The sequence below is a fragment of the Motacilla alba genome, chromosome 28 (assembly GCF_015832195.1).
Source record: "Motacilla alba alba isolate MOTALB_02 chromosome 28, Motacilla_alba_V1.0_pri, whole genome shotgun sequence".
Lineage (NCBI taxonomy): Eukaryota > Metazoa > Chordata > Aves > Passeriformes > Motacillidae > Motacilla > Motacilla alba.
Window position 1 is genome coordinate 4,761,315 of NC_052043.1, and position 27,398 is coordinate 4,788,712.

At 55.2% G+C, this 27,398-nt stretch overlaps 4 protein-coding genes across 5 annotated transcripts; 2 read left to right on the forward strand and 2 right to left on the reverse strand.

Moving 5' to 3' along the window:
* The first annotated feature begins 602 nt into the window (after positions 1-602).
* Positions 603-2,891, forward strand: POLE4 (DNA polymerase epsilon 4, accessory subunit). The gene is made up of 4 exons (XM_038163789.1): positions 603-903; positions 1,711-1,795; positions 2,090-2,131; positions 2,454-2,891. Exons 1-4 carry the CDS (start codon positions 700-702, stop codon positions 2,465-2,467), a joined length of 345 nt encoding a protein of 114 aa, XP_038019717.1. The 5' UTR covers positions 603-699; the 3' UTR covers positions 2,468-2,891.
* Positions 2,472-17,253, forward strand: LOC119712491 (bone morphogenetic protein 2-like). Its single transcript, XM_038163786.1, has 8 exons — positions 2,472-2,610; positions 9,783-9,961; positions 10,524-10,582; positions 13,406-13,743; positions 13,859-13,995; positions 14,329-14,451; positions 14,813-15,011; positions 15,374-17,253. The coding sequence occupies exons 4-8, from the start codon at positions 13,482-13,484 to the stop codon at positions 15,778-15,780; spliced, it is 1,128 nt and encodes a 375-aa protein (XP_038019714.1). The 5' UTR covers positions 2,472-2,610; positions 9,783-9,961; positions 10,524-10,582; positions 13,406-13,481; the 3' UTR covers positions 15,781-17,253.
* A 5-nt stretch (positions 17,254-17,258) lies between these two features.
* LOC119712490 (potassium voltage-gated channel subfamily V member 2-like) lies at positions 17,259-21,496 on the reverse strand. Of its 2 annotated transcripts, none has more exons than XM_038163785.1 (2): positions 20,025-21,496; positions 17,259-18,650 (listed from the first exon to the last, which is right to left on the reverse strand). In XM_038163785.1, the coding sequence occupies exons 1-2, from the start codon at positions 21,278-21,280 to the stop codon at positions 18,497-18,499; spliced, it is 1,410 nt and encodes a 469-aa protein (XP_038019713.1). In that variant the 5' UTR covers positions 21,281-21,496; the 3' UTR covers positions 17,259-18,496. The 2 variants fall into 2 exon arrangements, with proteins under 2 accessions (XP_038019713.1, XP_038019712.1); XM_038163784.1 differs by having other exon boundaries at positions 20,030-21,495.
* Positions 21,497-23,091: 1,595 nt separating this feature from the next.
* On the reverse strand, positions 23,092-27,153 carry CD320 (CD320 molecule). Its single transcript, XM_038163787.1, has 5 exons — positions 26,920-27,153; positions 26,546-26,755; positions 25,597-25,668; positions 25,098-25,246; positions 23,092-24,770 (listed from the first exon to the last, which is right to left on the reverse strand). The coding sequence occupies exons 1-4, from the start codon at positions 27,008-27,010 to the stop codon at positions 25,101-25,103; spliced, it is 519 nt and encodes a 172-aa protein (XP_038019715.1). The 5' UTR covers positions 27,011-27,153; the 3' UTR covers positions 23,092-24,770; positions 25,098-25,100.
* Positions 27,154-27,398: the final 245 nt, after the last annotated feature.

Below are 27,398 nucleotides of genomic sequence, written 5' to 3' on the forward strand. Positions count from 1 at the left end.
CTGGTCTGCTGGTTGGTGCTGGTGTCCCTGCTCCAGGATCTGTGCATCCCTGCAGCCCTTTGGGACAGTGTCCCACCAGCAGTGCCTGAGATGGTTCCTGCCTGCAGATGATTTAAGGATAAGACAGAGTTTGAGGACATGCAGAAGGCTGGGGCAGGCACCGGTTGGCCAAGGGAGGTGGTCCTGGGGGTCCTGTGGAGGGTGGTGGGTGCCCTGGGGGGCATTGAAGGGCTTGATCCCCCCAGCTGGAGATGGGAGCGAGAGGGGGTGCTGGGGGGTCCCACAGGGGACCCGCGGGGAGCTGACTCTGGGGCACAGGACAGGCAGACAGCAGTGACGGCCACCTCCCAGCTGCCCCGCTGCTCCTGCCGCTGCAACGGGGAGGGCACGTCCCCGTGTGTGCGGAGAGGGAGGCCCGAGAGCCGTGCTGCGGCACGGGGGGTGGCAGGGCGGCACTGAGGGCCATCTGTGGGGAGGAGCGGGATGGGGCTATGGGGGCTGTGTCATGGGACACGGTGAAGGGGAGGATGAGGGCGTGTTTGGGGGGGATGGGATGGAGGGGACGACGGCGGCTGCGTTTGGCGGCCGGAAGGGGAGGAGGGGCCGTGCTCGGGGCTGCCCGCCTGGCGGGGCCCGGCCGGGGACGCAGCGAGGCCGCGCTCGGCCCCGCGGCCCCGCGCAGGCGCAGCGCTGGGGCGGATGGCAGCGGCGGCGGCCGTGCCGGGCCCGGGGCCCGCGGAGCCGGCGGCGCCCGGGGAGGAGGCGGCGGCCGTGGGGCCGCAGGGCCCGGGTCCGGCCCGCCTGGCCCGGCTGCCGCTGGCGCGGGTGAAGGCGCTGGTGAAGGCGGACCCGGACGTCACCCTGGCCAGCCAGGAGGCCGTGTTCGTGCTGGCGCGGGCCACGGTGAGAGGCGGCCCCCGGGGCTCCTGGGCCCGGGACGCTGCGGGGATGCTGCTCGGTCTCGCCCGGGAGGTTTTTCCTTCTCTCACGAACCCACGGGGCGGTTGCGGCCGGCCCGAGCTGGGGAAGGGTCCGGAGCTGCAGGGGCTGCAGAGGGAGCTGGGCAGGCTCAGGGGGCCGCTCGGGCTCTGCGCAGCTCCCCGAGAGGAGGGGCAGCCGCGGGGGCCGGGCGGGAGTCGCTCATTCCCCCGAGCTGGAAGGCACAGAACAAGAGGACATGCATTCAGGCTGCGCCAGGGGAGGTTTAGGATATTGAGAAAATTCCTTCATGGAGAGAGTTGTCAAGCTCTGGCACAGGCTCCCCGGTGCAGTCACCATCCCTGGAACTGTTGAAAAAATGTAGCGCTTCGGGACGTGGGATGGTGGTGAACGTGGAGGTGGTGCTTTGCTGATGGTTGGACACAATGATCCTAGAGGTATTTCTCCACCTGAAGGATTTCATGATTCATCTCCTGAGCACAGGACACCTTCCCCCCTTCAGAAGGTGCTCTGGGAGCCTCTGGTGTGGAGGGGGTCTCCCAGAGAATGTGGGTTTTGAGGAACTTACGTTCCCAGCTTTCACCCTCACTGCTTGTCCTGTGCATCACTGTCCAGCCATTTCCTTTGGTATTTTCAGACCTGTTTACCAGCAACGGCTAATGTTAGGATGAAGATTCTGATCTAATCCTGAAGCCTTGTAGGACCTTTCTTTTTCCTCAGGATATTCTTTCTCTCATCTCCTGTGTGAACCTGTCCTGTTTTGCCTTGTAGGAGCTGTTTGTTGAAACCATAGCCAAAGATGCTTATGTGTATGCCCAGCAAGGAAAAAGGAAAACCCTGCAAAGAAAAGACCTGGGTATGGGAGCATGTTCTGTGCTGTTCTTAGCAAAGGGTTGCTCTGAGGGGGGATTTTTCCACCTGTCTGGAGGTGCTGAAGTAATTACGGATTTATTTTTTCTTTCCCTGAAGATGGGAGAGAAAAACTTCTACCAAAGAGTACACTAATAATTTCACACACCATCTCCAAAACAAGTGAATCTCTTTGAAATTGGTCATTGTGCTCTGATGTAGTTTCAAATGCTGTAGTTTGAAACAGATGCAAATATGGAGCTGGTTTATCTATTTTAATTGTTCTCCATTTGCTTTTCAGATAATGCCATTGAAGCTATTGATGAATTTGCCTTTTTGGAAGGTGGGTTTCTACTTGATTTCAGTATTTTGCATAATAACCTACTTAGGAGAGAAAGAACTGAATCATTTGCAAAGCTCTCTGTTTCCACATCCTCAGTAATTCCTAGTGTGGCTTGCAGGGCCCCTCTAAGCACTGAAATGGCTCAGCTGGACCCTGAGGCATGTGCAGTAGTTTGGGGTTTTTTTTGCTAGATTTGGTTTTATTCATGTGTGATTTGATTAAAGTTACTGCATTTTCTGTTGCCAGTTTGTAAACAAGATTTATTTGTCCACAAAACTGCACTTCTGATTCTTGAGACTATAATGTGTTTTTTCATTTTCAGGTACTTTGGACTGAGCTGGACAGAGACAGAGTCTCTGGAGAGACTGCAGAGGTGGTGTGATATGGAAAACAGGATGCTGAGAGTTCAAAAATAATTCCTAGAATTGAGACACTGAAATTGAGACATGGCAACCATTTTGTATAAAGTTGAAGTTGTTGTAAGTTCTTTATTTAAAATGCATATTTTTTCATAACTGTTTTGTATGTCCCTTCCCACGTGGCTGCCGTGCAGCTCTCTGCTCTGGCCAGGTTACACAGCAGTTACTCCCAGTAGCAGTCCCAGCCTCTCTGGATACTCTGCAGCATCATGGAGCTGTGAAAAGAGAGTGGCTTGGCTCAGGTGCCCAGGCACAAGGAACTTTTTTAATGGAAATGTGGATTTTGTTAATATGTTTGTCTCTAACACAATTAAAGTGTTGTTGTTGTTCTTGCTGTTGAACAGTTGTGCTGATTCCTGCTCTGGGCTGGAGTTCCTGTAGCCTGGTGGGAAGTAGTGTAGTTTTGATAGGATGCCTTCTCTAGCATTTTGGTTTTGCTAATTGTTTTCTCAAGGCATTCATTCCAGAGAAACCCAGCTGTGCTCCAGGAGCTGGGGATGAGCTCCAGGGGAGTTTGGCTTGGTCCAGGGGCTGTGCAGCTTTTCTAAGAGTCTGTGACTGTTGCACTTGTAAGTAATTGTAGGAATAAACCCCAACCCAACCCCCTGAACCTCATTTTGAATGCCAGGGGAGTGTCCATGCTGCCATCACTGTTCTCTTGTGTGCTCTCACTCCTGAATCTGGCAAAACGTTTTCCCTGGGACCTGTTCCTTGCCCTGTGGATCTGTTCCCTGCCCTGTGCCCCAGAGGAATTGGTGCAGAGACCCTGAGTTCGTGATGAGGAGCTGAGTCCATCCTGTGTTCAGGAATGCTGCTGCCACCAGCCCTGTCTGAGAGGCCCTGGCAGCACATGGGCAGCAGAGCTGCCTCTGCTGCTGCCAGCACTCTGGTCACTGGAGCTTTTCCACTTTAAATAGTGCTTTCCTACCTGGAGTTAACAGCAGAACTGTGTGGCTGTGGGGGACATGCTGCCATCACTGCTGTGACATGTCCTGCTGTGTTCCCAACATTGTCCAAGTGCCAGCTTTGACTCCACTTGAAGTGGGTTGTCCCCAGAAAAACCATTGAATGGGATGAAGGAGGATGAAGGATGCATGTTCTTTCAGATGAGAGTACTTGAGAGTGGCTCCCAGCCACCACAAACTTAAATTAGTTTGCAAGTGGTGATAAGAACCAGGACCCCTCAAGGGAGCTTCCCCAGGCTGCCAGCAAATCCAGTGGCTCTCAAGAAACAGTTAGAAATTTGGGAAGAGCCTGATCCAAGCCTGATCGTGTGGGAGACGTGCAGATTTCCCAGGCTGCCGAGGTGTTTGTTCAGATCACAGCTGGGACGTTTGCCAGGATATGTGAGCCTCTTTGGCTCGGAGCTCTTCACCTTCTCGCCTGCCAGGGAGGGCGGGTGTAGGAGTCAGAGGTGCTGGAGACTTTCCTGTGCTTCCCAGGGTGCAGCACTGCAGGACCCACGAGCTGTGGTCTTCCTCGCAGGGCTCTTGCAGGCTCCCATCTTTGCCAGTAAGTTCCTTTTCCCTGCTTGGCCTTGGCACTGCTTTGGCCTCTGACTGGGAGAGCAGGGGGTGTGGGGCTCTGGTGGGCTCTGCTCACATAGGATGCTGCTGTGCTTGGTGTGTGCTTTCCACAGTGAACAGCACGGAGGGGTGTCTGCACTTGCCAGGCAGTGTGGGGTTTGTGTCAGAAGAAGCTGCTGTGCAGGAGTCTGGGGGGTTTAGTGCCCCTGAGCTCCTCTGTGCTGTGGGAGGGGACTCCTTTCAGCCAGGTCTGCAGTAAGGTAGAAATAAAGAGAGCAGATAAACAGGGAGAGAAACGGTGCCAGAGTGTTTTCCTGGAGTAACTAAACAGGGTGTTCAGCCCACCTGGCCAGGGTCAGATGTGTCGTGTCCATCTGTAACAAAATCCCTTCTTTGTGCTGGAGCCATTTAGTTCAGGGTAGGGAGCAGCTGGAGCTGTGCTGGGCACTCAGTGCCTCATCCCAGCTCAGGCACCAAAGGTGGGGAATTGTAGCTGGGGTAATGCTGGGCTTGGTGGTTTGTGACTGCAGGTGCAGGAGCTGTCAGCAGAGTGGAGGAGTATGGGAATCTTTGCAGAGAGGGGCCGCTGCAGGAGGCAGAGCCATTTCCTCCATGTTGGGCACAGTGAGTTCACAGAATCATGGAGTTGTTTGGATTGGAAGGGACCTTAAAGCTCATCTTGTTCCACCCCTGTCACAGGCAGGGATACCCTCCACTATCCTCGGTTGCTCCAAGCTCTGTCCAACCTGGCCTGGAACACTGCCAGGGATGGGACAGACACAGCTCCTCTGAGTTCCCCTTCACCCTCCAGAAACCAAGATTCTTGATGCTTCCATACTCACTCTTGCCCATCCCTTGGCTGTTTTTTTGTGCTGAAGTTTTCCAAGTGACTTTTCCCTTGGGGGATTCAGGACAGAAATGTGCTGGGGACCTGTTGCCCAGATAATCCAACACTAAACATCTTTTGTAGCACAGGAATTGATGAGTAGCCTGCCCCCCTGGGTCTGTTCCTTTGAACAAAGGAGCTCAGTTCCCTGGGCCTGAGCTACACCATGGTTGATCCTGTGTTTGAATTCCCTGTTTATTGCTGCATAAGTTCAGGGCAGCTGCAGGCTTTTGCTTCCCAGGATTGGTGTTACAAGTGCTATCAGTAAGTAAACAATGAGCTGCCCTGTAAAAGTAGGGAAAGCAGATGAAATAGAAAGTAGCTCAATTTGTTCATCAGAAAAAAGTCTGTGGCCTTCAGGAGCAGTCTGTGGGCCCTGTTCCCTTTGCAGTGGCTGTAAGGACACAACAGCTTTACTCTCTGAGGTTTCTTAGGATTTTTCAGTGCATGAGAGCAGCACTTGTACAAATTTAACCTTTAGTGTTTGCCAAATGCTGCCTTCTTGTGTACAGTAGGAATGATAAAATTATCCTAATTAAGAGCTGTTACAAGCAGTGACAGCTTGTCAGCTCCAGAGACACCAACTAGAGAAGAATAAATAATGATGAAAATATAATCACAGAATCACAGAATATGCTGAGTTGGAGGGGACCCGCAAAGATCATCAAGCCCAACTCCCTGCCCAGCACGGAGCCCTCCCCAAGAGTCACATCATGTGCCCCAGAGCATTGTCCAAGTGCTCCTGGAGCTCTGTCAGGTTTGTGCTGTGACCATTCACTGTTGCAGTGCCTGACCACCATCTGGAGGAAGAACCTTTTTCTAATACCCAGCCCCAACCTCTCCAATATGACTTCAGTCCATTCCCTCAGGTCCTGTCTCTGTAACCACAGAGGAGAGATCAGTGTCTGCCCCTCTTCCCCTCGCAAGGAAGGTGTAACTGCAATGAGGTCTCTCTGCAATCTCCTGCAGGCTAAACAGACCAAGTGCCCTCAGCTGCTCCTCAAATGGCTTCCCTTCAAGCCCTTCACCATCTCTGTTGCTCTCCTTTGGGCACTCTCCAACAGCTTTGGGTCCTTGTGATCTTGGGGTGCCCAAAGTGCCCCCAGCACTGGAGGTGAGGCTGCCCCAGGGCAGAGCAGGGTGGGACAATCCCTCCCTGGGCCTGGTGTCCCCCAGGACAGGGTGGCCCTTTGGGCTGCCAGGACACAGCAGTGACTCAGATCCAACCTGCCACTGACCAGGACCCCCAGGGCCCTTCCCACGGCTCTGCTCTCCAGCCTCTCATTGCCAGTCTGTCCCTGCATCCAGGGCTGCCCCATCCCAGTTGCAGGGTCTGGCATTTTCCCTTGTTGAACTGCATATGGTTGGTGATTATCTAGCCCTCTGATTTCCTGAGGTCTCTCTGTGGTGTCTCCCTGCCTTTGAGGGAGTCAGCAGCTACTTCCAGTTTTGCATTGTCGGTGAACATGCTCAGTGTCCCTTCCAGTCCTGCATCCAAGACATTTATGAAGCTGTTGAAGAGCACACGGCTGAGGATGGAGCCCTGCAGAGCCGCACTGGTCACTAGTGCCAGCCTGATGTCACTGCAGTCACTGTCACCCTTCGTGCCTGACCCATGAGCCTGTTGCTCACCCATCCCATGATGTGTTTATCCGTCTCTGGGATGGACAGTTTGTCCAGAAGGATCCTGGGAGAGACGGTATCAAAAACTTTACTGAAATTCAAAAAGATTACATCAACTGCCTTTCCTGGGTCAACCAGGCTGGTCAACTTGTCATAAAAGGTGTGCAAGCAGTGTTTTTATGTGGGTGTGTCCCCTGGCCCTGTCCTGTGCTGCAGGTGAGAGCCCTGAGTGGCTCCTGCTCCTCGGAGGCCTGAGGGAGGTGGGGGTGGTAGAGGTCTGCCGCTGCAGCACCTGCCCTGAGGGATGGCTTTGGCTCCTGGCCCTGAAAACCTTTCCAGACTCCTTGGGAGGTCACAATTAACATGGGGAAATGCTCTGACCCAACCTACAGTGCCGGGAGAGCTCCTCTTCCTCCCTTGCTCCCTCCCTCCCTCTGGCAATATGGGAGCAAGCCCTGTTGTGTGACCAGCACCAATGTCCCAGCTCAGGGTATGCAGTCTGCTGAGCAGAGCCTCTGCCTTTGGTAGTATTGGGATTGTGTTTTGGGGTTGAGTTTCCTGTTGCTGGGCCTTTACCACACAGGTCTGCAAGCACAGTGATAATTCTCTGCTGTGTTCGTGAGTAAGGGTGGGGATACAGCCACCTCATCTACAGGGAAATGTCCTCTAGCCAGAGAGCATGGAATCAGAGTAACCCAGGCTGGGAGGGACCTCGGGGGTCTCTGCTCCAACCCTCCCAATCTAAGCAAGGAAACCAGCCTGATGATAAAAGCCCTGCTGGAAACAGAGCACTGGAAAATTCATTTCCTTACTGACACTCTAAAATGCCGTTTTAGTACCACTGAACTACGCTGCTGGTTCAAAAATCACTTGGAAATGGAAACTCCAAACGAAATCATTCCAGATGATGGAATGGGTCAAAACCTCCCACTGAGACAAAGCTGAACTCATTCATTGTGAACTGGTGAGCTGTCTCCTCAGTTCACTCATAAGACAACTAAAGACACGTCAGTGGAGATGAACTGATTTTACCAGAATTGAAAGTGGTGTTGAAATGATTTGCCACAACTGTTTGACAAATTCCATCGTCCTGGAATTTGCTGATGTAATTTTTTGGCATTTCTAAAAGCCAATCCGTTCAAACCTGCCGGCAGCTGCTGCGGCAGGGCTGTCGCACCGCCGCTAGAGAGGGACAGAGACCGCGGGAGCGCTGAAGCGAGCGCAGAGAGCAGCGCGGGGCCCGGGAATTCCTTCCACGATCCCGGGAGCTGGAGGGGCCGGGCAGGGGCGGCGGAGCCCCGAGGGCTCTGCCTGGGGCCGGCTCAGCGCCGGGAGGGCCGCGCAGCTGCAGCATCTGCTGCTTATCCAGCCGCAAGTGGAAAAACAATTAGGCGGCGAGAAGTGCTTTCTTCCAGAGCTGGGAGAATCAGCATTTACTGCCGAGATGTGTTAGTGGAAGGTGATGGACAATTCTGTTGCCCCGGGGAGGGGAATTAATGGAGTGGGGAGGGAGAATCTCAGTCACAGCAGTAGCCCAGGGCTGGCAAATGTGGACTCGCCGCCAGCGAATTTCCTTCTGCAAATTCCCGCATAAAGTCGGCCTGATACTTTCAGTGTCGTAGTAAAAATTTGGAATCATCAGAGGAATGGGGCCGGGGGGGGGGGGGGGGCTGGAGGGGGACGGGGCTGGAGGAGGACGTTAAAATCTCACCCAGAATCACTGACGTCCAGAAATCCATTGTCATTTTGTGTCCCACCCTTAAGGCACTTTAGAGATACTTGCTTTCAGAAATCACTTTTCCTTCCCCTGGAAACAGCTCCATCCTGGAACAAAGAAATGTCCTCCAGCAGCTGCTGAAGTAGTTGGGAGGGGGCAGGAAACTCTGAAAACCCGTAGGAAACCAGGAGCCAAACAAACTCTGAAGGATGTACACCCAAGGGCTGGGGCAGGGCAGGTCCTAGATAGAGCCCAAACCCACTTGGCCATCAGCTCAGCCATCCTTCTCCCCCTCCTTAGCTGATGCAATGCAGATTTTTAACCCTAATTTACTTGGTGAAGGGAGAAAAGGCAGGAGATTTAGCACAGAAACAAGGTAGTTTCTTTCTGCACGGAACATCAGCTCAGGCTGAGCCATGCAGGAGAGTCTGGGCCTCTGCCCTTCCAAGGAGATGTTACAGGTGGAGGACCTTTGTCCCTTCTCTCCAGTTGCTGAGCCCCTGCCTGGGCCATCAGGACCTGCCACGGTAGCATGTCCTGGTGTGGAAGTGACACAGCAGCAGGGATGTGGCTGTTGATGTGTCCTGTCCACCCAGAACCCCCTCCTCCCCCAGCTGTCTGCAACCAAACCGGGAATGTCAAATCCAGACAGAACTGCTTTGTGCCCTGGGAATTTTTCGTTGAGTTAAAGCTGGAATAGGGAAAGAAAAGGCAAAGCAGGATTTTGTTCTGCACCCCCAGAGCTGGGGTCATTGTCCACCTCCCCCTTTCAGCCCTCTGGTACCAGCCTTCCTTTATCCCACACCCCAGAACTGGGGCCTTCCCTTCCCTTCCCTTCCCTTCCCTTCCCTTCCCTTCCCTTCCCTTCCCTTCCCTTCCCTTCCCTTCCCTTTCCCCACCCCACCCACAGTGGCAGATGCCACACCTGGTGCTCCTGTGGGGAGCCCATTCAGAGCAAACCTGTGGAGGTGCCTGGGGAATGTATCTCCAGGAGAGCCCCTAACACTGGCTCCCGCATCTGAGAAGCCCATTCAGGGCACAGTCCCTGGCAAATCCAGAGGGAAATGCTGAATGAGTTAATGCTAAATCACATTTCCCCCATCCCTGGTGTGAGAATGTGGCTCTGAGAAAAGTGCTGCCATCAAAATTTTGTGTTCAAATAGAGTTTTTCTCAGAGATAACACGTGCTCACTCCCCAGAACTGAGGCTTTCACAGGGTCAGGCACAGCAGTCACAACTTGCATCCACAATAACCTCCCTTTTCTCATCGTCTGAAACTAGCATGGAGGAACAAAACCTACCACTAAAGCCCTGGGCTGGTGATGGAATGAGCCCTGAACTCCCAGCTGGGACCCTGACACAGAGAACAGCCTTTTGGCACCCAGTGGGTGCTGGATGCCTAAAGCTGGGTGGTCTGTGCTGCTGCCACAGGAAACTCGGGTGCAGCTCCAGGTTAATTTTCCATCTTGTTTCCTTGCAGATGGACTTTTCTGTGTGCCCACAAAATTCAGCACTGCTCTGGTCAAAAACCTACATGGTGGGGAGGTGGTTCAGACACTGGAGAACTGCAAAATGAAGGAAAAATGCTATTGTGTCTCCCAGGTGGAATACTATGAAATTGTCCAGGGCTCTGCAGGACACAGGGAGGAACAGCTCAAGGTGGGTTTCCTGGGGTTTGGCTCCTCTCTGGTGGGCTCAGCTGGGCCCTCATGTGGGGTTTGAGCTGCTAAGTGGATGCTCTAACATTGGCAGCTTCACACTAGCATCAAACTAGAGTGGAAAAAACCTCACATTTGTATTCTCTTGTGCCATAAAATGTATTTTGCTGCCACTAATTCGTGCATGTATCAGGGCCATAAAGGGATAAATGCTTTTTCTTTGGAGTGAGGATAATAAAGGCTTTTTCTTTGGAGTGAGGATTTCTTTAAAAAAGTAATTAAGGAACAGTGATATTTATTTTAAAAATATTTCGTTGTTATGTATGTCTTCAGTTTAACACAGACCCGACTGTCTAGTTGAGTATACCTTTGTGCACAGGGGTTTCTGACTCAAAAACCACTGCTATGCCCCCAAAATACTTCTTGCCAGCTGTGCCTTGCTGCTGCCCTTCTTTGGGGATGGATGCAGAGCCTGAGGCTGGAGGGAGGGTGGAGGGTCCTGAGGTGTCCCTGCTGAGGTGCTGCAGGGGGTTTTTGTGCTTTTGTTTTGCAAATCTTTTCAGGAAATCGATGTGGGAAGGTGCTTGGGCAGCTGCTCCTCGGGGGATCCGTGCTTGCTTAGGTAAGCACAGCTGCCGGGCTCCATCCGCTTTCCTCCCGCACATCTGCACCCCCGGCCAGGTGGGAGCTTCCCCCGGTCCTCTCACCCAACGCATCTGCGGCTCCTGGGTGGGGGAACACGGAGCAGGGTTTGGGGAGCACCCCCAGCTCACCCACCACGCTGTGCTGTGCCGGGGGGGGAGCTGGACCTGCCGCGATGGGGCTGAATTGGGCAGGTGGCTACAGAGCCTGTGGTGTCCCAGGACAGCCGACACAGATCCTGACAGTGGCTTCTGCAGCCTGGAATGTGCCTCTTGTGTCCCTCACCTGCTGGCAAAATTGTGGGCAAGAAGAGCAGGGGGTTGCTGGAGCAGTGTAGGTCCAGGCAGGTGTTTCAGGCTGAAGGGGCAGGACTATGTGTTGCTTGTAGACATAAAAATATGTGTCCCCAGCACAGGAAGGACATGGGCAAGTTGGAGTCAGAGGAGGCCCCGGAGATGCTGCAAGGGCTGGAGCCCCTCTGCTCTGGAGCCAGGCTGGCAGAGCTGGGGCTGCTCACCTGCAGAGGAGAAGGCTCCAGGGAGAGCTCAGAGCCCCTGGCAGGGCCTGAAGGGGCTCCAGGAGAGCTGCAGAGGGACTGGGGACAAGGCCTGCAGGGACAGCACACAGGGCATGGCTCCCACTGCCAGAGGGCAGGGCTGGATGGGATCTTGGGAATTAGGAATTGTTCCCTGGCAGGGTGGGCAGGCCCTGGCACAGGGTGCCCAGAGCAGCTGATGCACTGTCAGTACATCCCTGGATCCCTGGCAGTGTCCAAGGCCAGGTTGGGCAGGGCTGGGAGCACCATGGGATAGTGGAAGGTGTCCCTGCCCATCCCAGGAGTTGGGATGAGATGGGCTTTAAGGGCTTTAAGGTCCCTTCCAACCCAAACCTTTCTGGGACTCTTTGCATGCAAAGGGAAGCAAATCAAACCGTGCGGGAAGAAAGACCTGCTCTGCTTAGCCAGGGGGAGGTAACAGGTGGAGTTACTCCAGGAGTAAGGAATAGATGCTGTAGGAAAAAAGCTGCCTCCCTTCTCCCCCATCCTACTCCAGAGCATCTACCATTTTCCTGAGTGTGAACAGAAGGTCCAGGACGTGGGGGGCCGGTGGTGGACTGGGGATGCACTGGGGATGCACTGGGGCTGTGCTGGGGATGCACTGGGGCTGTGCTGTTTTTTCTCTAACTGCACGGAGTTACAAGACCGAGAGGAATGCCTGGTTTGGGCCCAAGCTGCCCCGAGACGCTGTGCCCCTCACGGCTCTGACAGGCACAGCTTCTGGAGCCGCCGGGACCAGGTCCGCACCGTCGCTGCTGTCCGGGAGTGCCGGGGGTAGCTGGGCTGGAAGCTGCGGGTGGGGCTCCCGGAGACCCCGCCAGACTGTCTGTAGGATATGTAAATGAGAGAAGATTTTTTTGGAATAAAATACCCTACTTTAACCAGCGGGTATAAATGAACCTCTACAAAATGTTTTGCAGCTTGTGAAATAAACATCGTGGGCAATTTGCAGGTCCTTGAGGCTCTGCTGTGCAGCTCCACGCCCCCTCCGCATCCAGCATCCCAGGAGGATGCAGCCGTCTGGCACGGGCTGGGGGTGCACGAGTTGGCTGCTCCCGGTTGCAAACTCTGGAGCCGGAGACAGGAAAGGGAACCGGGGGCTGAGCATGTCGGGGCAGAGCTGTCTCCTCTGCAGGCACCCCTAGATATCCTGTGAGACGTGCTGCTGGTGAGCTGCGGAGAGGAGGGAAAGGATCTCGGCGGTACAGATAGTTTCCTCTGGTCATTAACTCCAGCCAGTCGGTGCCGCCGTGCCTGTTCTGCATAATTAACAGCCCTCTGGGTTGGAATAAACTGTGGGCACCGCTGGACGTTAGCCTTCACCTTGTTTCCCATCAGGTGGTCCTAGCAGGGCTTCAGCCGGTTGATGAATTGGTTAATTAATGCTAATTTTTTCCGTTCATTCCCATGGCAGCTGTACAGCGTGTCATGTCCACCTGCACCAGCTTGGTTTCTCTGTGTGATTGGGGAATAAGACCTAAAGAATTGGCTTTTATCCCACTACACGGATATTTCGTAAAGTTCAAGTATTCAGGAATTAGCAGCAAATGCCTTTTAATTCCCCGGAAGCCAATAGCATTATTAAAAAAAAAAAAAAAAAGGAAAAAAAAAAAAAAAAAAAAAAAAAAAAAAGGAAGCTGGCTTAGGGTTCTGCTGCTGCTGCTGCTGTGTGACCCCACAGCCCGGAGCCGCAGCGCCGCCGAGAGCTCTGCTGGAACCTGCTCTGCCCCGTGGCCTCGGTTCCCTGGCGGGACGCACAGCCTGGGCTGCCCCCACCGAGAGAGGGGACCTGGGCACCCCACCCTGCACACTGACAGGGACATGGTGTGGGGACACCAAGGTGACACTGAGCCCCCGCCACGACCCTCGCTCTCAGCAGCGGCTGCGAGAGAGGGCAGCCCGAGCCGCTGCGGCAGGACCGGCCCGGGCAGGGGATGCTCATCTTGATGGGCTGCATTCCTCCACACAAAGGTCCTCCGATTTGTCCCATTAGTGCCATCATTAAAATCCAGTTAGTCTCCTACGGAGAGCAAATGCAGCTCAGCCAAAGCCCTGGCAAGTGGCTGGTGGTCCCAGACCGCCGTTTCCCCGGCCAGCCCTTGGAGTGCCTGGTGAGCCGTCCTGCCTCCCGCTTGTGTACTGGGGCTAATTGATGCAGGGGGCCCGGGAGCCGGGCTTCTCACCTTGTTAGCATGGCAATTAGCTCTCTTTACCCTCCTGATTGCTCCTGTGCATATTTCACTCCAGTCCAGCTTTCCAGTGAGTTATAAATGCAGCACCAGGGAGGCCGGGGGAGCTGGGCAGGGACAGCGAGCACAGAGCCATGCTGCGGGCTGTCCTGCTGCTGCTGGCCCTGGCCAAGACGGCATGCCCGAGCCCAGCCAGCGTGGCGAGTCGGAGGGCTGAGGCGCTGAAAAAACTCCTGGAAGTCTTTGGCATGGAAGACCCGCCAGCCCCTCCAACTCACTTCAAGCAGCCGCCCCAGTACATGGTGGACCTATTCAACACTGTCGCCAATGCGGATGGTGTCACCAAGAACCCTGACATCCTGGAGGGCAACACCGTCCGCAGCTTCCTGGAAAAAAGTAAGGGCAGGGGTCGTCCCCGTGGTGCTGGGATGCGTCTGTGGGGAGGGCCTGAGCGTGGCTGGTGGCGGTGCTGCCCCTGGTTGTGCTCTCCTCAGCACGTCCTTCTCTCCAGCTCACAGCGAGGAGATGCGGTTCCTGTTCGTCCTCTCCAGCGTGGCCAAGAACGAGAAGATCCTGACGGCAGAGCTGCACCTCTTCCGCCTCTGGCCGAGGGTCACAGATGGGCCCAAAAGGCACCACTTCTGCCAGGTGAGGAGAGGGACGGGGACGGGGACGGGGACGGGGACGGGGACGGGGACAGAGATGGGGACGGGGATGGGGCTGTCCCCCAGCCTGTGCCCAGGGGTGCCACTGGTACACTGCAGTGGTAACACAGCCTGGCTCTAGGATCACATGAACAAATGTTTCACAGAGAATCATGATGATTTAGCTGTGGCAGGTTCTTAAATATCCTTCTGGCTTCTGCAAACATCAGCAAAAGCACACCAAGGTTGTTACAACTCCTCGTCTCCCCCACCCCTCTGTCCAGGGTCAATCCCTCAGGCAGAATATGCCGGGGTGACCACCTTTTGCCTTCCCCAGGTCAGTGTGTACCAGGTGCTGGAGAAGGACAAGCCAGACACCCCTGGAGGGAAGAAGCTGCTGGCAGCACGGCTTGTCTCACTGCAAACCTCGGGCTGGGAGGTCTTTGCCATCACGCCAGCTGTGAGTCACCTTTCCTCTGTTTTCACTTTTCAGGCCCCAGTGTAGTTTCCTGTCTGCAGTCACTGCAGTGACCAGGGGGGAATACATCCTCTCAGAGGGGGAGGAAGTAGTCCTGCCTAGAGCCCCGGGGCTGCTTCATCCTTCCCCGAACTTGTCACTGCTCTGCAGGGTGTGCTAGTGCTGGCTCCTGCCACAGTGTCCCCTGTGCTGCAGCCCCGGAGAAATCCCTTCCCATGGCACACAGAGTGTGGCCTCAAGGGGTCCCGGTTCACCATGTCCTGCTGCTGGCCTGGGACCTGCCTGTGGGGACACCGGTGCAGTGCCTGTCCCGGTCCATGGTGACACTGGTTTGGTTCCCCAGGTTCGCGACTGGACTGAAGATGAAAGCAGTAACCAGGGTTTGCTGGTGACAGTCCAGGGCCTGAGGGGGAGCCCACTCGACCCCCCACCACTGCAGTTTGCATCTGGCCGGGGCCACCATGAGAGCAAGAAGCCCATGTTGGTCCTTTTCACGGACGATGGGCGCCGCGGAGCATCGCTGCCCACAGCTGGCTTCCCAGGTGGGTCCCACATGCCTGGCATGACTCCCTTGGTGCCAACATCCCTTTCTCGGGAGGTGCTCCCCCCATGTGGGCTCCTCAAATCCAAAACTCCTTCCCTGGCTGGTGGGAGAGGCTCTCTCCTTTCTGGTGTAGCCCACTCAGGGGTGTTGCCTGCTTGCAGATGTGAAGCTGGATTTGAGTTTGGCCGTAAGACTGAGGCAGTCATCTCCTGGTGGCTCTGTCTGGGCTGGTGACAGGCTGTGACCGGAGGGTGGCAGACAAAACCTGTGGGGAGGGGTGGCTGGGGGGGGCTGCAGTATCTTCTTCCACCACCCAGGCTCACGCAGTGGCCAATGACATCGGATGCTCCTTTCTGACAGATTTAAAGCCTCAGGCTCCCGATCTCCCTGCCAAGATGCTGGTGCCCAAGCTGGGCAGGCCACGCAGTACACGCTCGCTGGACCGGCTCCAGCCCTGCCGGAGGCATCCCTTGTCCGTGGACTTCGAGGAGATTGGCTGGTCTGGCTGGATCATCTCACCACGGGGGTACAACGCCTTCCACTGCAAAGGCTCCTGCCCCTTCCCTCTGGGCGAGAACATGCGGCCAACGAACCACGCCACAGTGCAGTCCATCATCAACGCCCTGAAGCTGAGCGAGGGTGTCAGCAGCCCCTGCTGTGTGCCTGACAAGCTCTACTCCATCAACCTCCTCTACTTTGATGATGACGAGAATGTGGTCCTCAAGCAGTATGATGACATGGTGGCTGGGAGCTGTGGCTGCCACTGAGGCAGGAGGAGCAGGGGCTGGAAGCACCTGCAGGGGCTGCAGTGGGGCTGCACCCGCTCCTTCTGGAGCACCAGTGGGGTCTCTGTCCCACAAACCCTCTAAAAGAGACTGGGATGAGCAAAGCAAGGGCGTAATGTGTCTGCCCAGGATGGTGCCACTCCCTGACAGGACCAGGAAGGCTCAGGGCCAAGCGCTGATTAAGCCTTTGGGTGAAGGAGCCCATGTGAACCAGCAGCCCCCGGGCAGCAGCTCCATTTTGGGGTGCCCTGTGCGTGGGCATGGGTGTCTCTGCCCATGCAGAGGCTCCTGCAGGCTGTACTATATGTATATAGCAAGAGCACTAATATATGACAGAAACTGCCTGTACAATGTCCTGTAAATGTCTGTACATTCCTGCATTGCTGTGACTTGTAAAATTAATTCAGAGCAACTATTTAAAAGTGCTGTTGTCCAAAGGCTGCCTGTGGACTCTGAACTGCTGCCAGGAACAGGGCAAGCAGACATCTCACAGGCACAGGGAAGGTGGTGCACATGAAGGGGTGAAGATCCAGCTGCAGTGCAGTCTCCAGGGGCAAGGGGACAGGGTAGGTGTGCCCCATTCCTTGAAAGCTGAACGATCTCAGGACCCATCACAACTGGGGGTGCAGGGAGATGAGCGGGCGATGGGGGTGCTGGGGGGAATGTGGTGATGGGGTCTGGAGTGGGGTAAGGGTATCTATAGAGGTGCCTGGAGATGATGCTGCTGGGGCGGGTGAGTGGTGGTTGTTGTGGTTTAACCCCAGATGGCAACTAAGCACCATGCAGCCACTGGCCTCCCCCTCCACCCTGGTGGGATGGGGAGGAGAATCAGAAGAAAAGGTAAAACGTGTGGGTTGAGATACGGAAAGTTCAATAATGGAAATAAAATAAAATACGGTAATATTTAATAATATTTGTAATGGAAAGGGAGACACCAAAAGGAGGGAGTCATAAACCCCAAAACAGACAAATGATGCCCAATACCCAGTTGCTCAGCAGCCAGTGATCTGTGACCAGCCTGTCTCCTAGCAGCAATTGGCTGCTGAGAGATCAGTGTGTGATCAAGAATACTCTCACCCTGAGTTTAAAATACAGCACTGTACCAGCCACTGGGAAGAAAATGAACTCTACTGCAGCTGAAACCAGGACAGTGGGGCGGGAGAGCTCTGGGGGAAGATGGTCAGAGGAAACTGCTGTGCCCAGAGAGAATGTTTCTCATGGAAGAGAAATGAGGTGGAAATCAGAGCTGCCCAAGGCTGTGGGGTCAGGTCAGTGCTGGGGAGGTGTACAGAGGGTGGGTGTCAATGTGGGATACCAGGGAGTGGGTATAGGTGTTGGTGGTCAGAGCAGGGTGGCACAGCCCCCTTGTCCCCTGCAGTCCAGCTCTCAGTAGGAGTGTGGCTGTCTTGCCAGAGCAGTCAGCTCCTCCAAGTCTCTTTCCAGGTTTCCAACATCAGGAGCCCCCTGGCACCTCTGCCTCTCCAGCTCACAAGTGAGTGAATTGTACCCTGGCCTGGCTGGCACCAGTTTCTTGCCCCTGCTCACCTGGAAGCAGCACCAGCAGCTCTTGGCCCCCATGCCAATCCTCCCTGCAGCCCTAGGCCCCTCTCTCCATCTCACCCAAGGGAAGGGTATATTCCTTCAGGAGGCCCTTTCACTGGACATGGTCCCACAGTAGAGGGCAAATCCTTGCCATGTGTCCCCAGACATGTTCCCCACTGCCTCCCATGATGTGAATACAGGGCAGAGCCAACTGGTGTGTCCTGATCATATACACGTCCCAGCTCTGGTTCCAATGTACCCAGGCCCAGGTACCTCATTCCAAAACTAATGCATGGACAGGCTCATCTGCATCCCTGAGAGCCCTGTCCTTGCACTCATGGACTTGCGAGCCCTGGGGAGATGTCCCCTCCTCACCCCAAATGATGAGCAGTTTACTGAATCACACACAGTGGCTGGACAAGAATCCATGACAATGAAGGTTTGGGCCTGGTTTATTAAATCCTGTTCCTGAGGGTGGTCTGGCTACAAGCTCTGTATGCCTATAGTGCCTGTGGGTCCCATCACAGCAGCACCCCAAGTCAGGACCGAAACTCCAGGACAGTGGGAAGAAGAGCTGGAAGGATGCATGGCTGTAAGCGTTTCCTCTGAGCCTTCACCCAAATGCCCACGCTGGACTAGGCCTGGGCTGCTTGGCTGAGAGGGAGTCACAGGGCGCTGGGCAGGGGGAGCCTGTGTGTGTCCCACTCAGCAGGGAATGGAGCAGCACCTGCACATGAGTCACCTGCCTCACACAGGTGACAGTTCAGTCCCATCCTCACTCCTTGTGACGTCAGGGTGCCCCTTGCCTCAGCCCATGGCAGACAAACATCCTGCCCTGGCCATACAGCCCTACTGACCGCTCTGCAGGACGGCATTGTCCGGCACGCAGCAGTGAGAGAGGTCCCAGCTGGGAGCAGCCCCTGTGCCACAGCAGAGCCCCAGCACTGTTGTGACTCTGCCCATAGCTCAGAGCCTCCCTGGGGGACAGCACCTACTGGAAGGATGGCCAGGACAGGGGATGTCTGGGGGTTGGGGACCTGTGGTCAGCGGTAATAGTGGGGGTCAGCTCTCCAGCACTCAGAGAATTTCTGCAGGACTCGTTTCTTCAAGCGGATCCTCCTGGAAAGGTGAAGTGACTGGCTCATCTCATGGGCCTTCAGCTTGGCATAGTAGTCAGAAAATTTGTTGTAGAGGATGGAGATGGGCATTCCATTGAGGATGATGCCGAAGGAGATGCAGACAAATGCCACCATCCTGCCGAGTATTGTGTCAGGCACGGTGTCTCCGTAGCCCACAGTGGAGAGGCTGACCTGTGCAGGGACAGAAAAGGATAAAGTCCCATGGGAACAAGCCCAGCAGACCCCACCGGCTGGTGCTGGAACTCACTCCCTCCTGCCCCTCTGTGGAGCTACTTGTCCCCTGTGACCAGTGCCAGACCCTGACCCGATGGCAGCCAGCTGAGCTCTCCCCTCTCCAGAACCTGCATGGCCAGGGCTCCACTGTCCAGGCTGCGTCCAGCAGGCCTGGAGAGATGAAGGAAAGGGCTGTCTGAACCCAAGAAACACAGATCAGAAGCCAGACCCTGTTCCCTGTCTGCTTTTTTGTGTCTCTTCAAAGGCAGCTGGACACCCCTGAGCTGAACCTTCCCCAGCAGCCAGCATCTGCAGTAGCTTCCTTCTCCCTCAGAGCTGTGGCTCCAGAGCTTCCTAGCTGTGAGCTGCCTAGCCCCAGGTGAACAAAGCTTCCTGGAGCCTCCCTCCAGGGAAAACAGAAGCATTGCCTAGGAATGAACCATGGGTAAATGGGGAGTAGGGCTATGGCGAGATCTGAGGCCAGAGAGTTTTGGGCTTGGCAGGGAGCTGTGCTCCCAGGGAAAGGCTCAGCCTGGGATGTTGAAATGCTTGAACCTGCTGATGTTGCTGAGTGATTTTGCCCTTCCTCGAGGAGGGATGAATTTGAAGCAGATAGCCTTCAGTGACCAAAGGGGATTATAAGAGCAGAAGGGATCTGTGGGATCATTTCATCTGTAAATCTAATGTCCTCATAACCTGTGGCTCTCAAGTGCTTTAGCTGCTCCCCATCTTGGAGGTAATGCCAGGTTTATTACAGTGCTCAGCTCTGCAGAGCTGCTGGCTCCTGGTACAAGTAGGGCAGTGAACGGGCAGCACACCCCAGTCTGTGTCCACTCTCATGACACGGGCTGAAGCACAGTGTGACTATGGGTGCCACATGCAGCCATAGTCACACTGTGGCTATAGTTTCCCCAGCTCAGACCCACAAGCTCTTGTGCCCCTCGAGCTCAACAGGGCTGCAATGCTGCCTAGGCCTTAGGCTGTCCAGGGTGGCTGTCCCCATACCCAGAGGCTGCATCCACTCAATACTTGGGTCCCATGACAGATAAAGCTGAGTCACATCCCGCTTGTTCAACTCAGACCTGGAGGTTCCCAAGCCACCACCTCTGTCCCACCATCTCACCCCAGCACCAGCTTTTGAGCCTCTGGGCTCAGTCCAAACCTCTGTCACCTTTTCTCATGCATGCAGGGCACTCCCACCATTACTGAGTTGGTGGGAAGGCTGGGCCCGTCCTGCCTCCTGCCCAGCAGCAGTGGTGAATCCCCTGAGCACTGGGGCAGCCCCAACCCACAGAGCCTCCCCCACCCCCCTCTGCAAGAAGCTGCTCACACCTTACCGCTGCCCACCACCACGCGCAGGGGATACTGGTGAAGTCAGTGCCAGGGACATCATGTTCCACCGAGTGTATGAGAGCAGAGAAGGTGAAGACCCCCATGGCAATGAAGAGGAGGAGGCAGCAAACCTGCTGGTAGCACTGGCGCATGGTGAAGCTGAAGGCCCGGAGGCCAGTGGAGTGACGTGCCAGCTTGAGGATGCGAAAGATCCTCATGAGCTTGATGAGCTTGAGGACTTTGCCCAGCTTGCTCACATTCTCCACCTTGTGCAGCTCCTCATGGTACTGCATGTCTCCATCATCCAGATTTTCAAAGAGGATCTGGATGTAGAAGGGCAGGATGGCCACCAGGTCTATAGCATTAAATGCTGCCCGCAGAAAGTTCTTGAAACTGGAGGAGGATATGAGCCGCATGAGGTATTCACAGGTGAAGAAGATGGCACAGATCATCTCCATCTGCTCCATCCACATTTTCCCTGTCTTGTTTTTCATCTCCTCCACTGTGCTCAGTGTCATGCCCACAATGGAGATAAGCACAAAGAAGCTCGACATGACAGCAATGATCTTGGCTGGGACAGAAGAGTATGGGTTCTCAATAAGGTTCCAGACCATCTTTCGAAACTGACCCAGAAACTTGCCATCAAACTGTGTCCCTGACTCCAGGGGCTCCAGTTCTGCCTCCAGTTCCTTCTCTATTTTCAGGTACTCACTGAGTTCATCTCGCTTTTCCTCTAACAGGATCCGGCAGCAGCGTTGGGAGTATTTCAAATGGATTCCCCAGTACTCGATTTCCTCCACAAAGTTACTGGGGCACATCTCATCCATCACCCACAGGACCCCACTGCGGTAGAAGTGGAAGATGTAGTGGAAAATTGAGGGATCTCTATCAAAGAAGTACTCATTCTTCTGCACCAAGTAGTCATCACAGAGCTGCAGCTTCTTCACGGGGTCTGTATAGAGCGCCAGCTTCCCAAGCCGGGTGATGGGATACTGGGCCAGTACCTTGCAAGCTATCTGGAACAATTTGCCACCCACATTAATGTTGAGCAGATACTTGTTCCTTTGGATGGGAGTCTGGCTCTTCTCCTGGTTACCATCTGCCATGTTCTGCATGGAGTTCCATTGCCTTACCAGGCTATCCTGTGCAAATGGGATGTAGGATTCCTCTTCCTCTGGGGTCCGGCAGCGGCCCCGGTGACCCCCTATCTTCAGGCTGGCCGAGAGACTCGCACGCCTGGTCCACTGCTGCCTCATGGTGCCCAGCCTCCCGAAGTGGTGACTCCTGTTATGGGCCACAGGACAGCAGCTCTGGCTTCATGGGAATGGTCCCACTGGCCACACGCTGACTGGGACGAGTGCTGCAAGCTTGGGGCAGCAGAGTGGCTGCCCGAAGCGCACAGCTGCGTCCCAGGGCCACGTGGCACCTGCCGGGGTCCCAAAGCCGATTGCTGATCAGATTGGGGTTTGCATCGTAGCAGTTGGAGGCGGCCAAGTGCCCGCTCCTTAAGACACTAATGAGATTGAGGCACTAGTCCTTTATGTAAGGAACTATTTCTAGCTCTGCACTCCTCTTTTCCCTTATTCTGTTCTTATTAGCTGTTTGCATTTGCTGGATGCTGTTTCCTGGAAGGACATCCATGACAGCAAACTGGAAACAGCACAAACTTGCCTCAATTTACCCTCTGTTGATGGGACAGGAAGGTGCAGACATGCAGGATGTATACTGGCTTTGTATCCCCACACCAGATGCTGCTCTTGGCACCAGCCCTTCGTTAAAGGCTAATACAGCTGCCCCGGCTGTCAGCTGTCACAGTCAGGAAAGGGAGATGGTCATGACCTCTCAGCTCATCCCTCAAGTCCCACAGTGCAGATTTAGAGGGTATGAGGTGAAGACACCACCTCCACCTCCACAGTGTCCAAGAAGATCCCCTGAGGGACAAGCTGGCCCTGCGCCCCTGCCCTGTGCTGTCACGTCAGCCTTCAGCCCCACAACTCACCCAGGCAGGGACAGGAACAGGGAACATGACACTGGAAATGCAAGTAGGCAGTAAAAGTTCCTCTGAAGTATTGGAACTGAAAAGGAGGAAATAATCCTTTGGATTTGCAAGTAAAAGGGGAACCAAAATTAAACAGGCTGATCTTTGAGGTCTTATCCTGGAACATGGTCCTACTTTAACATGTAAAACATCACATTGATCTTCATGGACTGGTCTAATTAAATATAGTCATGGAGCACAAAGATGCTGCTGGCCTGAAAAGCAGCTTGGGCTCCACTACAATTGAAGTCTCTGAGCCTGGGGATTAGAACAACAAAAACAATTCCAGCACCGGACAGAGGAAAGGAAATTGCTGTCAGAAACACAGCACCGGGTTTTGGCACAAGATCCATAAAATGTGTTTCTTTCAACCCTGAAGCACTCAGCTCAGGAAGCAGAAAGCAAAACCTGCAGTGTCTTGTGAGTTTGCCCCAGGGCCTCACTCCCCATCACATGGAGGAAGCACTCTGCCTTGTACCACAGAACAGCTGGGCTCGCTTGGCAGCTGCAGCTCAGAGCATGATCTGGGACTGGCTGGTGACAGCTGACCTCGGCCACATGGCCCTGCCAGCACCAGCACTCCAACTGGCCCCAGCTCAGCCCTGTCCTGCCAGGACTCCTGGAGCCCTTCCTGCCCTGCAATGCTCCCCACTTCATGTTCTGCTCTGGCAAAGAAGGGACAAGTTCAGGCATTTTTTTCACCTTGCTTTTGGCTGAGCTCCCCACTTGTCCACAGTTCAGCAGTAGCAGCAGAGGTGCTACTGTGGTATCTGTTTCTCCTGTCCCCATCCTCTCTGCTAACTTTGTTCCTGTATTTAATTTTCTCTGCTACAGCTGGTGTGTGCTGGAGTCACATCTGTCCCAGGCAGGCACAGCAGCACTGGCTTCCCCACAGCGCCCCATGCCAGTCCACCCACTCCAAGTCGTCTTTCCCAGGATGTGACAATCCAAAGGTCATGCAGCCCCTGGCCTCCCAAATACAGAATCCGTGCAAATGCACATATTCAGGAAAAATAAAAACACCAGAACTTGTTAATTTCACATTTTTTATTGTCCTGTGTCAGTCACCACAGCTATCTCTGTCTGTCCCTATGGAAACAAAGTTGTGTGTGCCCTTGCAAATGACTCCTTGGTACTAAAAATAGCAGCCCTGGAATAACTCAGGACTCCATACCACATATAGAAGTTTCTCCCGTGGGGTATGGCAGCAATCACACGCTATCCAGGAGTGGAAGACTCCTAGTCCAAGGCTGATGAGTGATGTCTGCTTGGCAAGCCAAGTTCTCACCTTCAAGGCACAGAGGTCAGCAGCCAAGGCAGCAGCTTGGCACACTTAGTGATCACTTGTGCAAGGTGCAGGTGGCCAACGCTGAACCAGAGGCACTGGGCACTAATCTGCCCCTGCATTGTCAGTTCTGAGGGGTAACGGCACTCAGTCCTTGGGTCAGACACTGTGTGGCACGTGGAGCCCTGGCCAAAGACGTGACTTATTTCCAGGGACACCTCCACTAGACCAAGACAATCAGAGCCCTGTCCAGCTTGGTCCCAGGGATGAGGCAGTCACAGCTACTCCGGGCAACCTGAGCCAGGGCCTCACCATAAAACCCTCCTTCATGTCCTATCTAAGCCCACCCTCTGTCAGTTTGTGTCTGTTGCCCCTTGTCCTTATAGGCCTTGGTGAAAAGCCCCTCTCCTTCTTTCTTACAATCCCCCTTTAGACATGGACAAGATACAACAAGGCTCCCCAGAGCCATCTCTTCTCCAGGGTTTGCCCTAACAAAAGTGCAGGACCTTATCAAACATCATGGGGTGTCTGTGGGCCTTGAAGGTCCCTCTGGATGACATCCCCCTCCCCAGCTGCACTCCTCAGCCTGATCTCATCCTCAGACTGGCTGAGGGTCCACCTGATCTCACTCTACACACTGCTGAAAACATGGAATAACGCTGGTCCCAGTATGGACCCTCGAGGGACACCACGCATGTCAGAATAGTTTTAAGGAAGACGCCATTAAGTGTTAAGAGGAGCCCCAGGCAGCACTCAGCACTGGGGTGGGCAGAGCAGGTCTGCCAAGCATGGAGATGTTGTGGAAGGGAGTGTGAAAGGAGCTGCTGGCCCAGGGCTGATGAGCTCCTTGCCCCACACGGGCTCAGGTGCCTGCACAGCAAAGGCAGAGCAGTTGTCACTGCCACAGTGGCACTGTCAGTAAAAGCCTCTTGTGCATGGGACTGAGCAGCATGAAACAGTAGTGCAAACATGGAGTATTTGTCTGACTTGTGCAGCCAGTGGGTGCCTTTGGAAATAGGTGAGAAAGCTCCTGTTCCCTGACAAAATCCAGGGGGAAGAATGGGACAGATGAAAAAAGGCTCTTGGTTGGAAGGAGACAGTTGAACAGCACCTGGCATTTCATGGAGAAAAACATCGAGTCCAAGGCCACAGGTGGGCATCAGCAGTAACGACTGTCATGCAGAACAATGAAGACCTTTCTACCACCTTTGGGAGGGCTGATGCACAGCACCAGGGAAGGTCCTGTGCTATTTCTGGAGCCAAGGAGTCCTACAATCTAAGACCCATTTACAAAGGCAGCATCCTCTTGGTATTCCAGTGTAACAACCCAGATTTGAGAGCTGATGTCCAATTCAGTCAGGCTCTGTGGTGAGCAGGAGACAGACCAGGCTAGTCTCACCTTATCACCTTGGGATAAGGATCCCTGTTACAAAGCCAGAAAAACACCTGGTTATTGACAGTCCTTTGCGAAGAAACCTAGTTTGACTTCAATTTATGCAAAGTGGAGGAAAAAGTCCCACATCAGAAGATTAGTATCTCAGCAGGACTGCTCCATATCCTTGGCAGCAGGGAGGAAAGGGGAGAGTTCTGCTGCTGCAGGGCAGACCGGAACCCCATGCCCCTGGTTGGCAAGCATCAGGGAAGCTGGGAAAACCCACCCCCCAGTGGAAAAGCACTAGAAGCCAGAAACACAAGGCAAGAATGAATTTCTCCCTCAGGCACTTGGAGCACACGGATGCAAAACACTTACCCTTCAGGGCAAGGAGCTTTTCTGGCCCTTGCCAGGCATCAGCTGTTCCCTGGATTCTTTTTTAGGACTGGAAGTGTCAGATCTGCGTTTTGCTTTGGACAGACCCCAGACAGCAACAGAACTTGCCACTACCAGGATAATCAGGAGCCCTAGAGAGGAGAGTGCACAAGCAGAAACCCACTCACTGCTCTGGTCTTGGGACAGGGCACTGCTGCTCAACACCATGAGCCAACAAGCAGAGATGAGCAGTGTCCCTCGAGGGCCAGGGACAGACAGAGAGGAGGTAAGCTAGTGCCAGATTGCATGGAATGGCCTTTCCAAGGACACAACACACCCAAGGCAGAGCAATAATTAAGCTGTGGTGTCAGGCCTCCCTTAGTCCTCCCAGTGCAGCAAAAGCAGCTCCTGATAGAGGTCTGGAATTGACCCCATCAAGATACTCAATTTATAGCCTAGGGTAGGTTCAAGACCACATGCAGCACTCTTGAGTCTCACATACCTGCAACAATCAAGATCCATGTGTAACCGTGACTCCTCGGTGGCACAGGGACCTCAGGCATAGTTGAAGGCTCTGTGAGGAAAGAGAAACAAGTCCATGAGGCTTCCAACTCACCTTATGGTCAGCACTCAAAGTAGTCTCCAATCTACACCTGGCTGAGTTCCCAGCTCACCTCAAGAGCACCAAAAGGCCTTTTTCAATTTAAGCAAAACCTTATCTGCCGCTATTGGAGGAAAAAAGTTCTACTGGAAATGCATAACAGGGAAAGGTGGGAAATTTCCCATCTGGAGCTGGAACTGCAGCATCCCAGCCTGTCCTCGTGGCACTGAGAAGCCACAGGTACAAGCAAAATGCAGCTCTTCACCTCACCTGCCAATTGAACAGGGGCAGACACCAAACCCAAACTCAGTCTCTCACACCTGCAGTAATCCCCCTCCCCTCCACACCCTCGGAGAGCCCTGGATGAGGGAAGCCAGAAGCGCCTTCCCAAGCACCCCAGACAGCCAACAGGTCTGACAAAGGGTGCTCCAGGGCTCTGGTACCGACAGTACTGGGGTGCAGACACAGCCGGACACAGACACTGTGTCGGCAGCTCCTGGCCGGCCCTGATGGGCCAGACTTCCTCCTCATCCTCTTCCCTTCAGCCTGCCCATTCCCCAGAGATATGAGGAGCTCAGGAGGTGGAGAGAGTCCAGTGTCTTCTCGAAGCAACTGCTGGGAATTGCATGTTCTGGAAGAAGGAAGGATGTACTTCAAAGGCCCTTCCCGAGGGAGCCCTGAGGGGCGTCATTGCCGTTCCAAAGGAAGCTGAAGGTTCGCGTCCCCCAGAGCGCTTCCTCCACTCACAGTGACCCGCGGTGACCGCAGCTGCCCGGATCGGCCAGAGACGGCCGGGAACAAAGGCTTCGGTGTGGCTTGCCGCCCCCGCCCGCACCCCGGGGGCCCGTACCTGCGCTGCCGGTGGGCGGCACCGCCGAGCTCCTCGGCGGGGTCACTGCGAGGCCGCCAGGACTCGGCTCCGCCGCGGTCGCGGTCCCGCAACTCAACTCGTCCTCGCCGTCCTCACAGTCGGGGTGGCCGTCGCAGCGCCAGTCGCGGGGGAAGCAGAGGGCGCCGGGCACGCACTGGAAGTGGTCCGGGCGGCAGGAGGACGGGGCGGCTGCGGGGAACGGGAGCGTGAGGGGACGCGGGGGGGCCCAGCGGGGAGAGCCCCCCCGCGCCCCGCAATCAGGGGACCCCGCGCGCGGGCTCCAGCCAATGAGAGCGAAGGGCGTGCGCGGGGAACCAATGGGCGCCGCCCGCCCGGCCGCTCCCCCAGCTCACCGTTGCCTGCAGGGAGCGGCAGCACCGGCAGCGCCAGCGGCAGCAGCAGCAGCACCGGGAGCCCAGGCGGCAGCAGTCGCGGCCCAGCCATGCCGCGGGCCCGCTCCGGAGGGACTCGCTGGGGTCGCCGCGCCGCTACAAATGCGGTGTGCAGGAAAAGCGCGTGCGCTCAATCCCGACTTCCACCAATGAGGTGCTCGCGCCCTTGAGGAAGCCCCTCCCACCTCCCGCGCGCTTCGGGCGGGGTCACGTGACGGAGGAGGGGCCCGCTCCTGCCGAGCGGCGGCCCCGCGGCACCGGCCCCGGCACCGGCCCCTTCCCAGCTCCGGGAACAGCCGGGGCCTCCCGCAGCTCCCTGGGAATCCTCAGCACCGCGGCAGGCAGGGACCCGCTGTCCCCGCGGAGGGCTGGAAAGCGCTCTGCCGCACCGAGCAGGGTGCGGTGTCACGGCAGGACAGCGGCACTGGCGGGGGGACGGA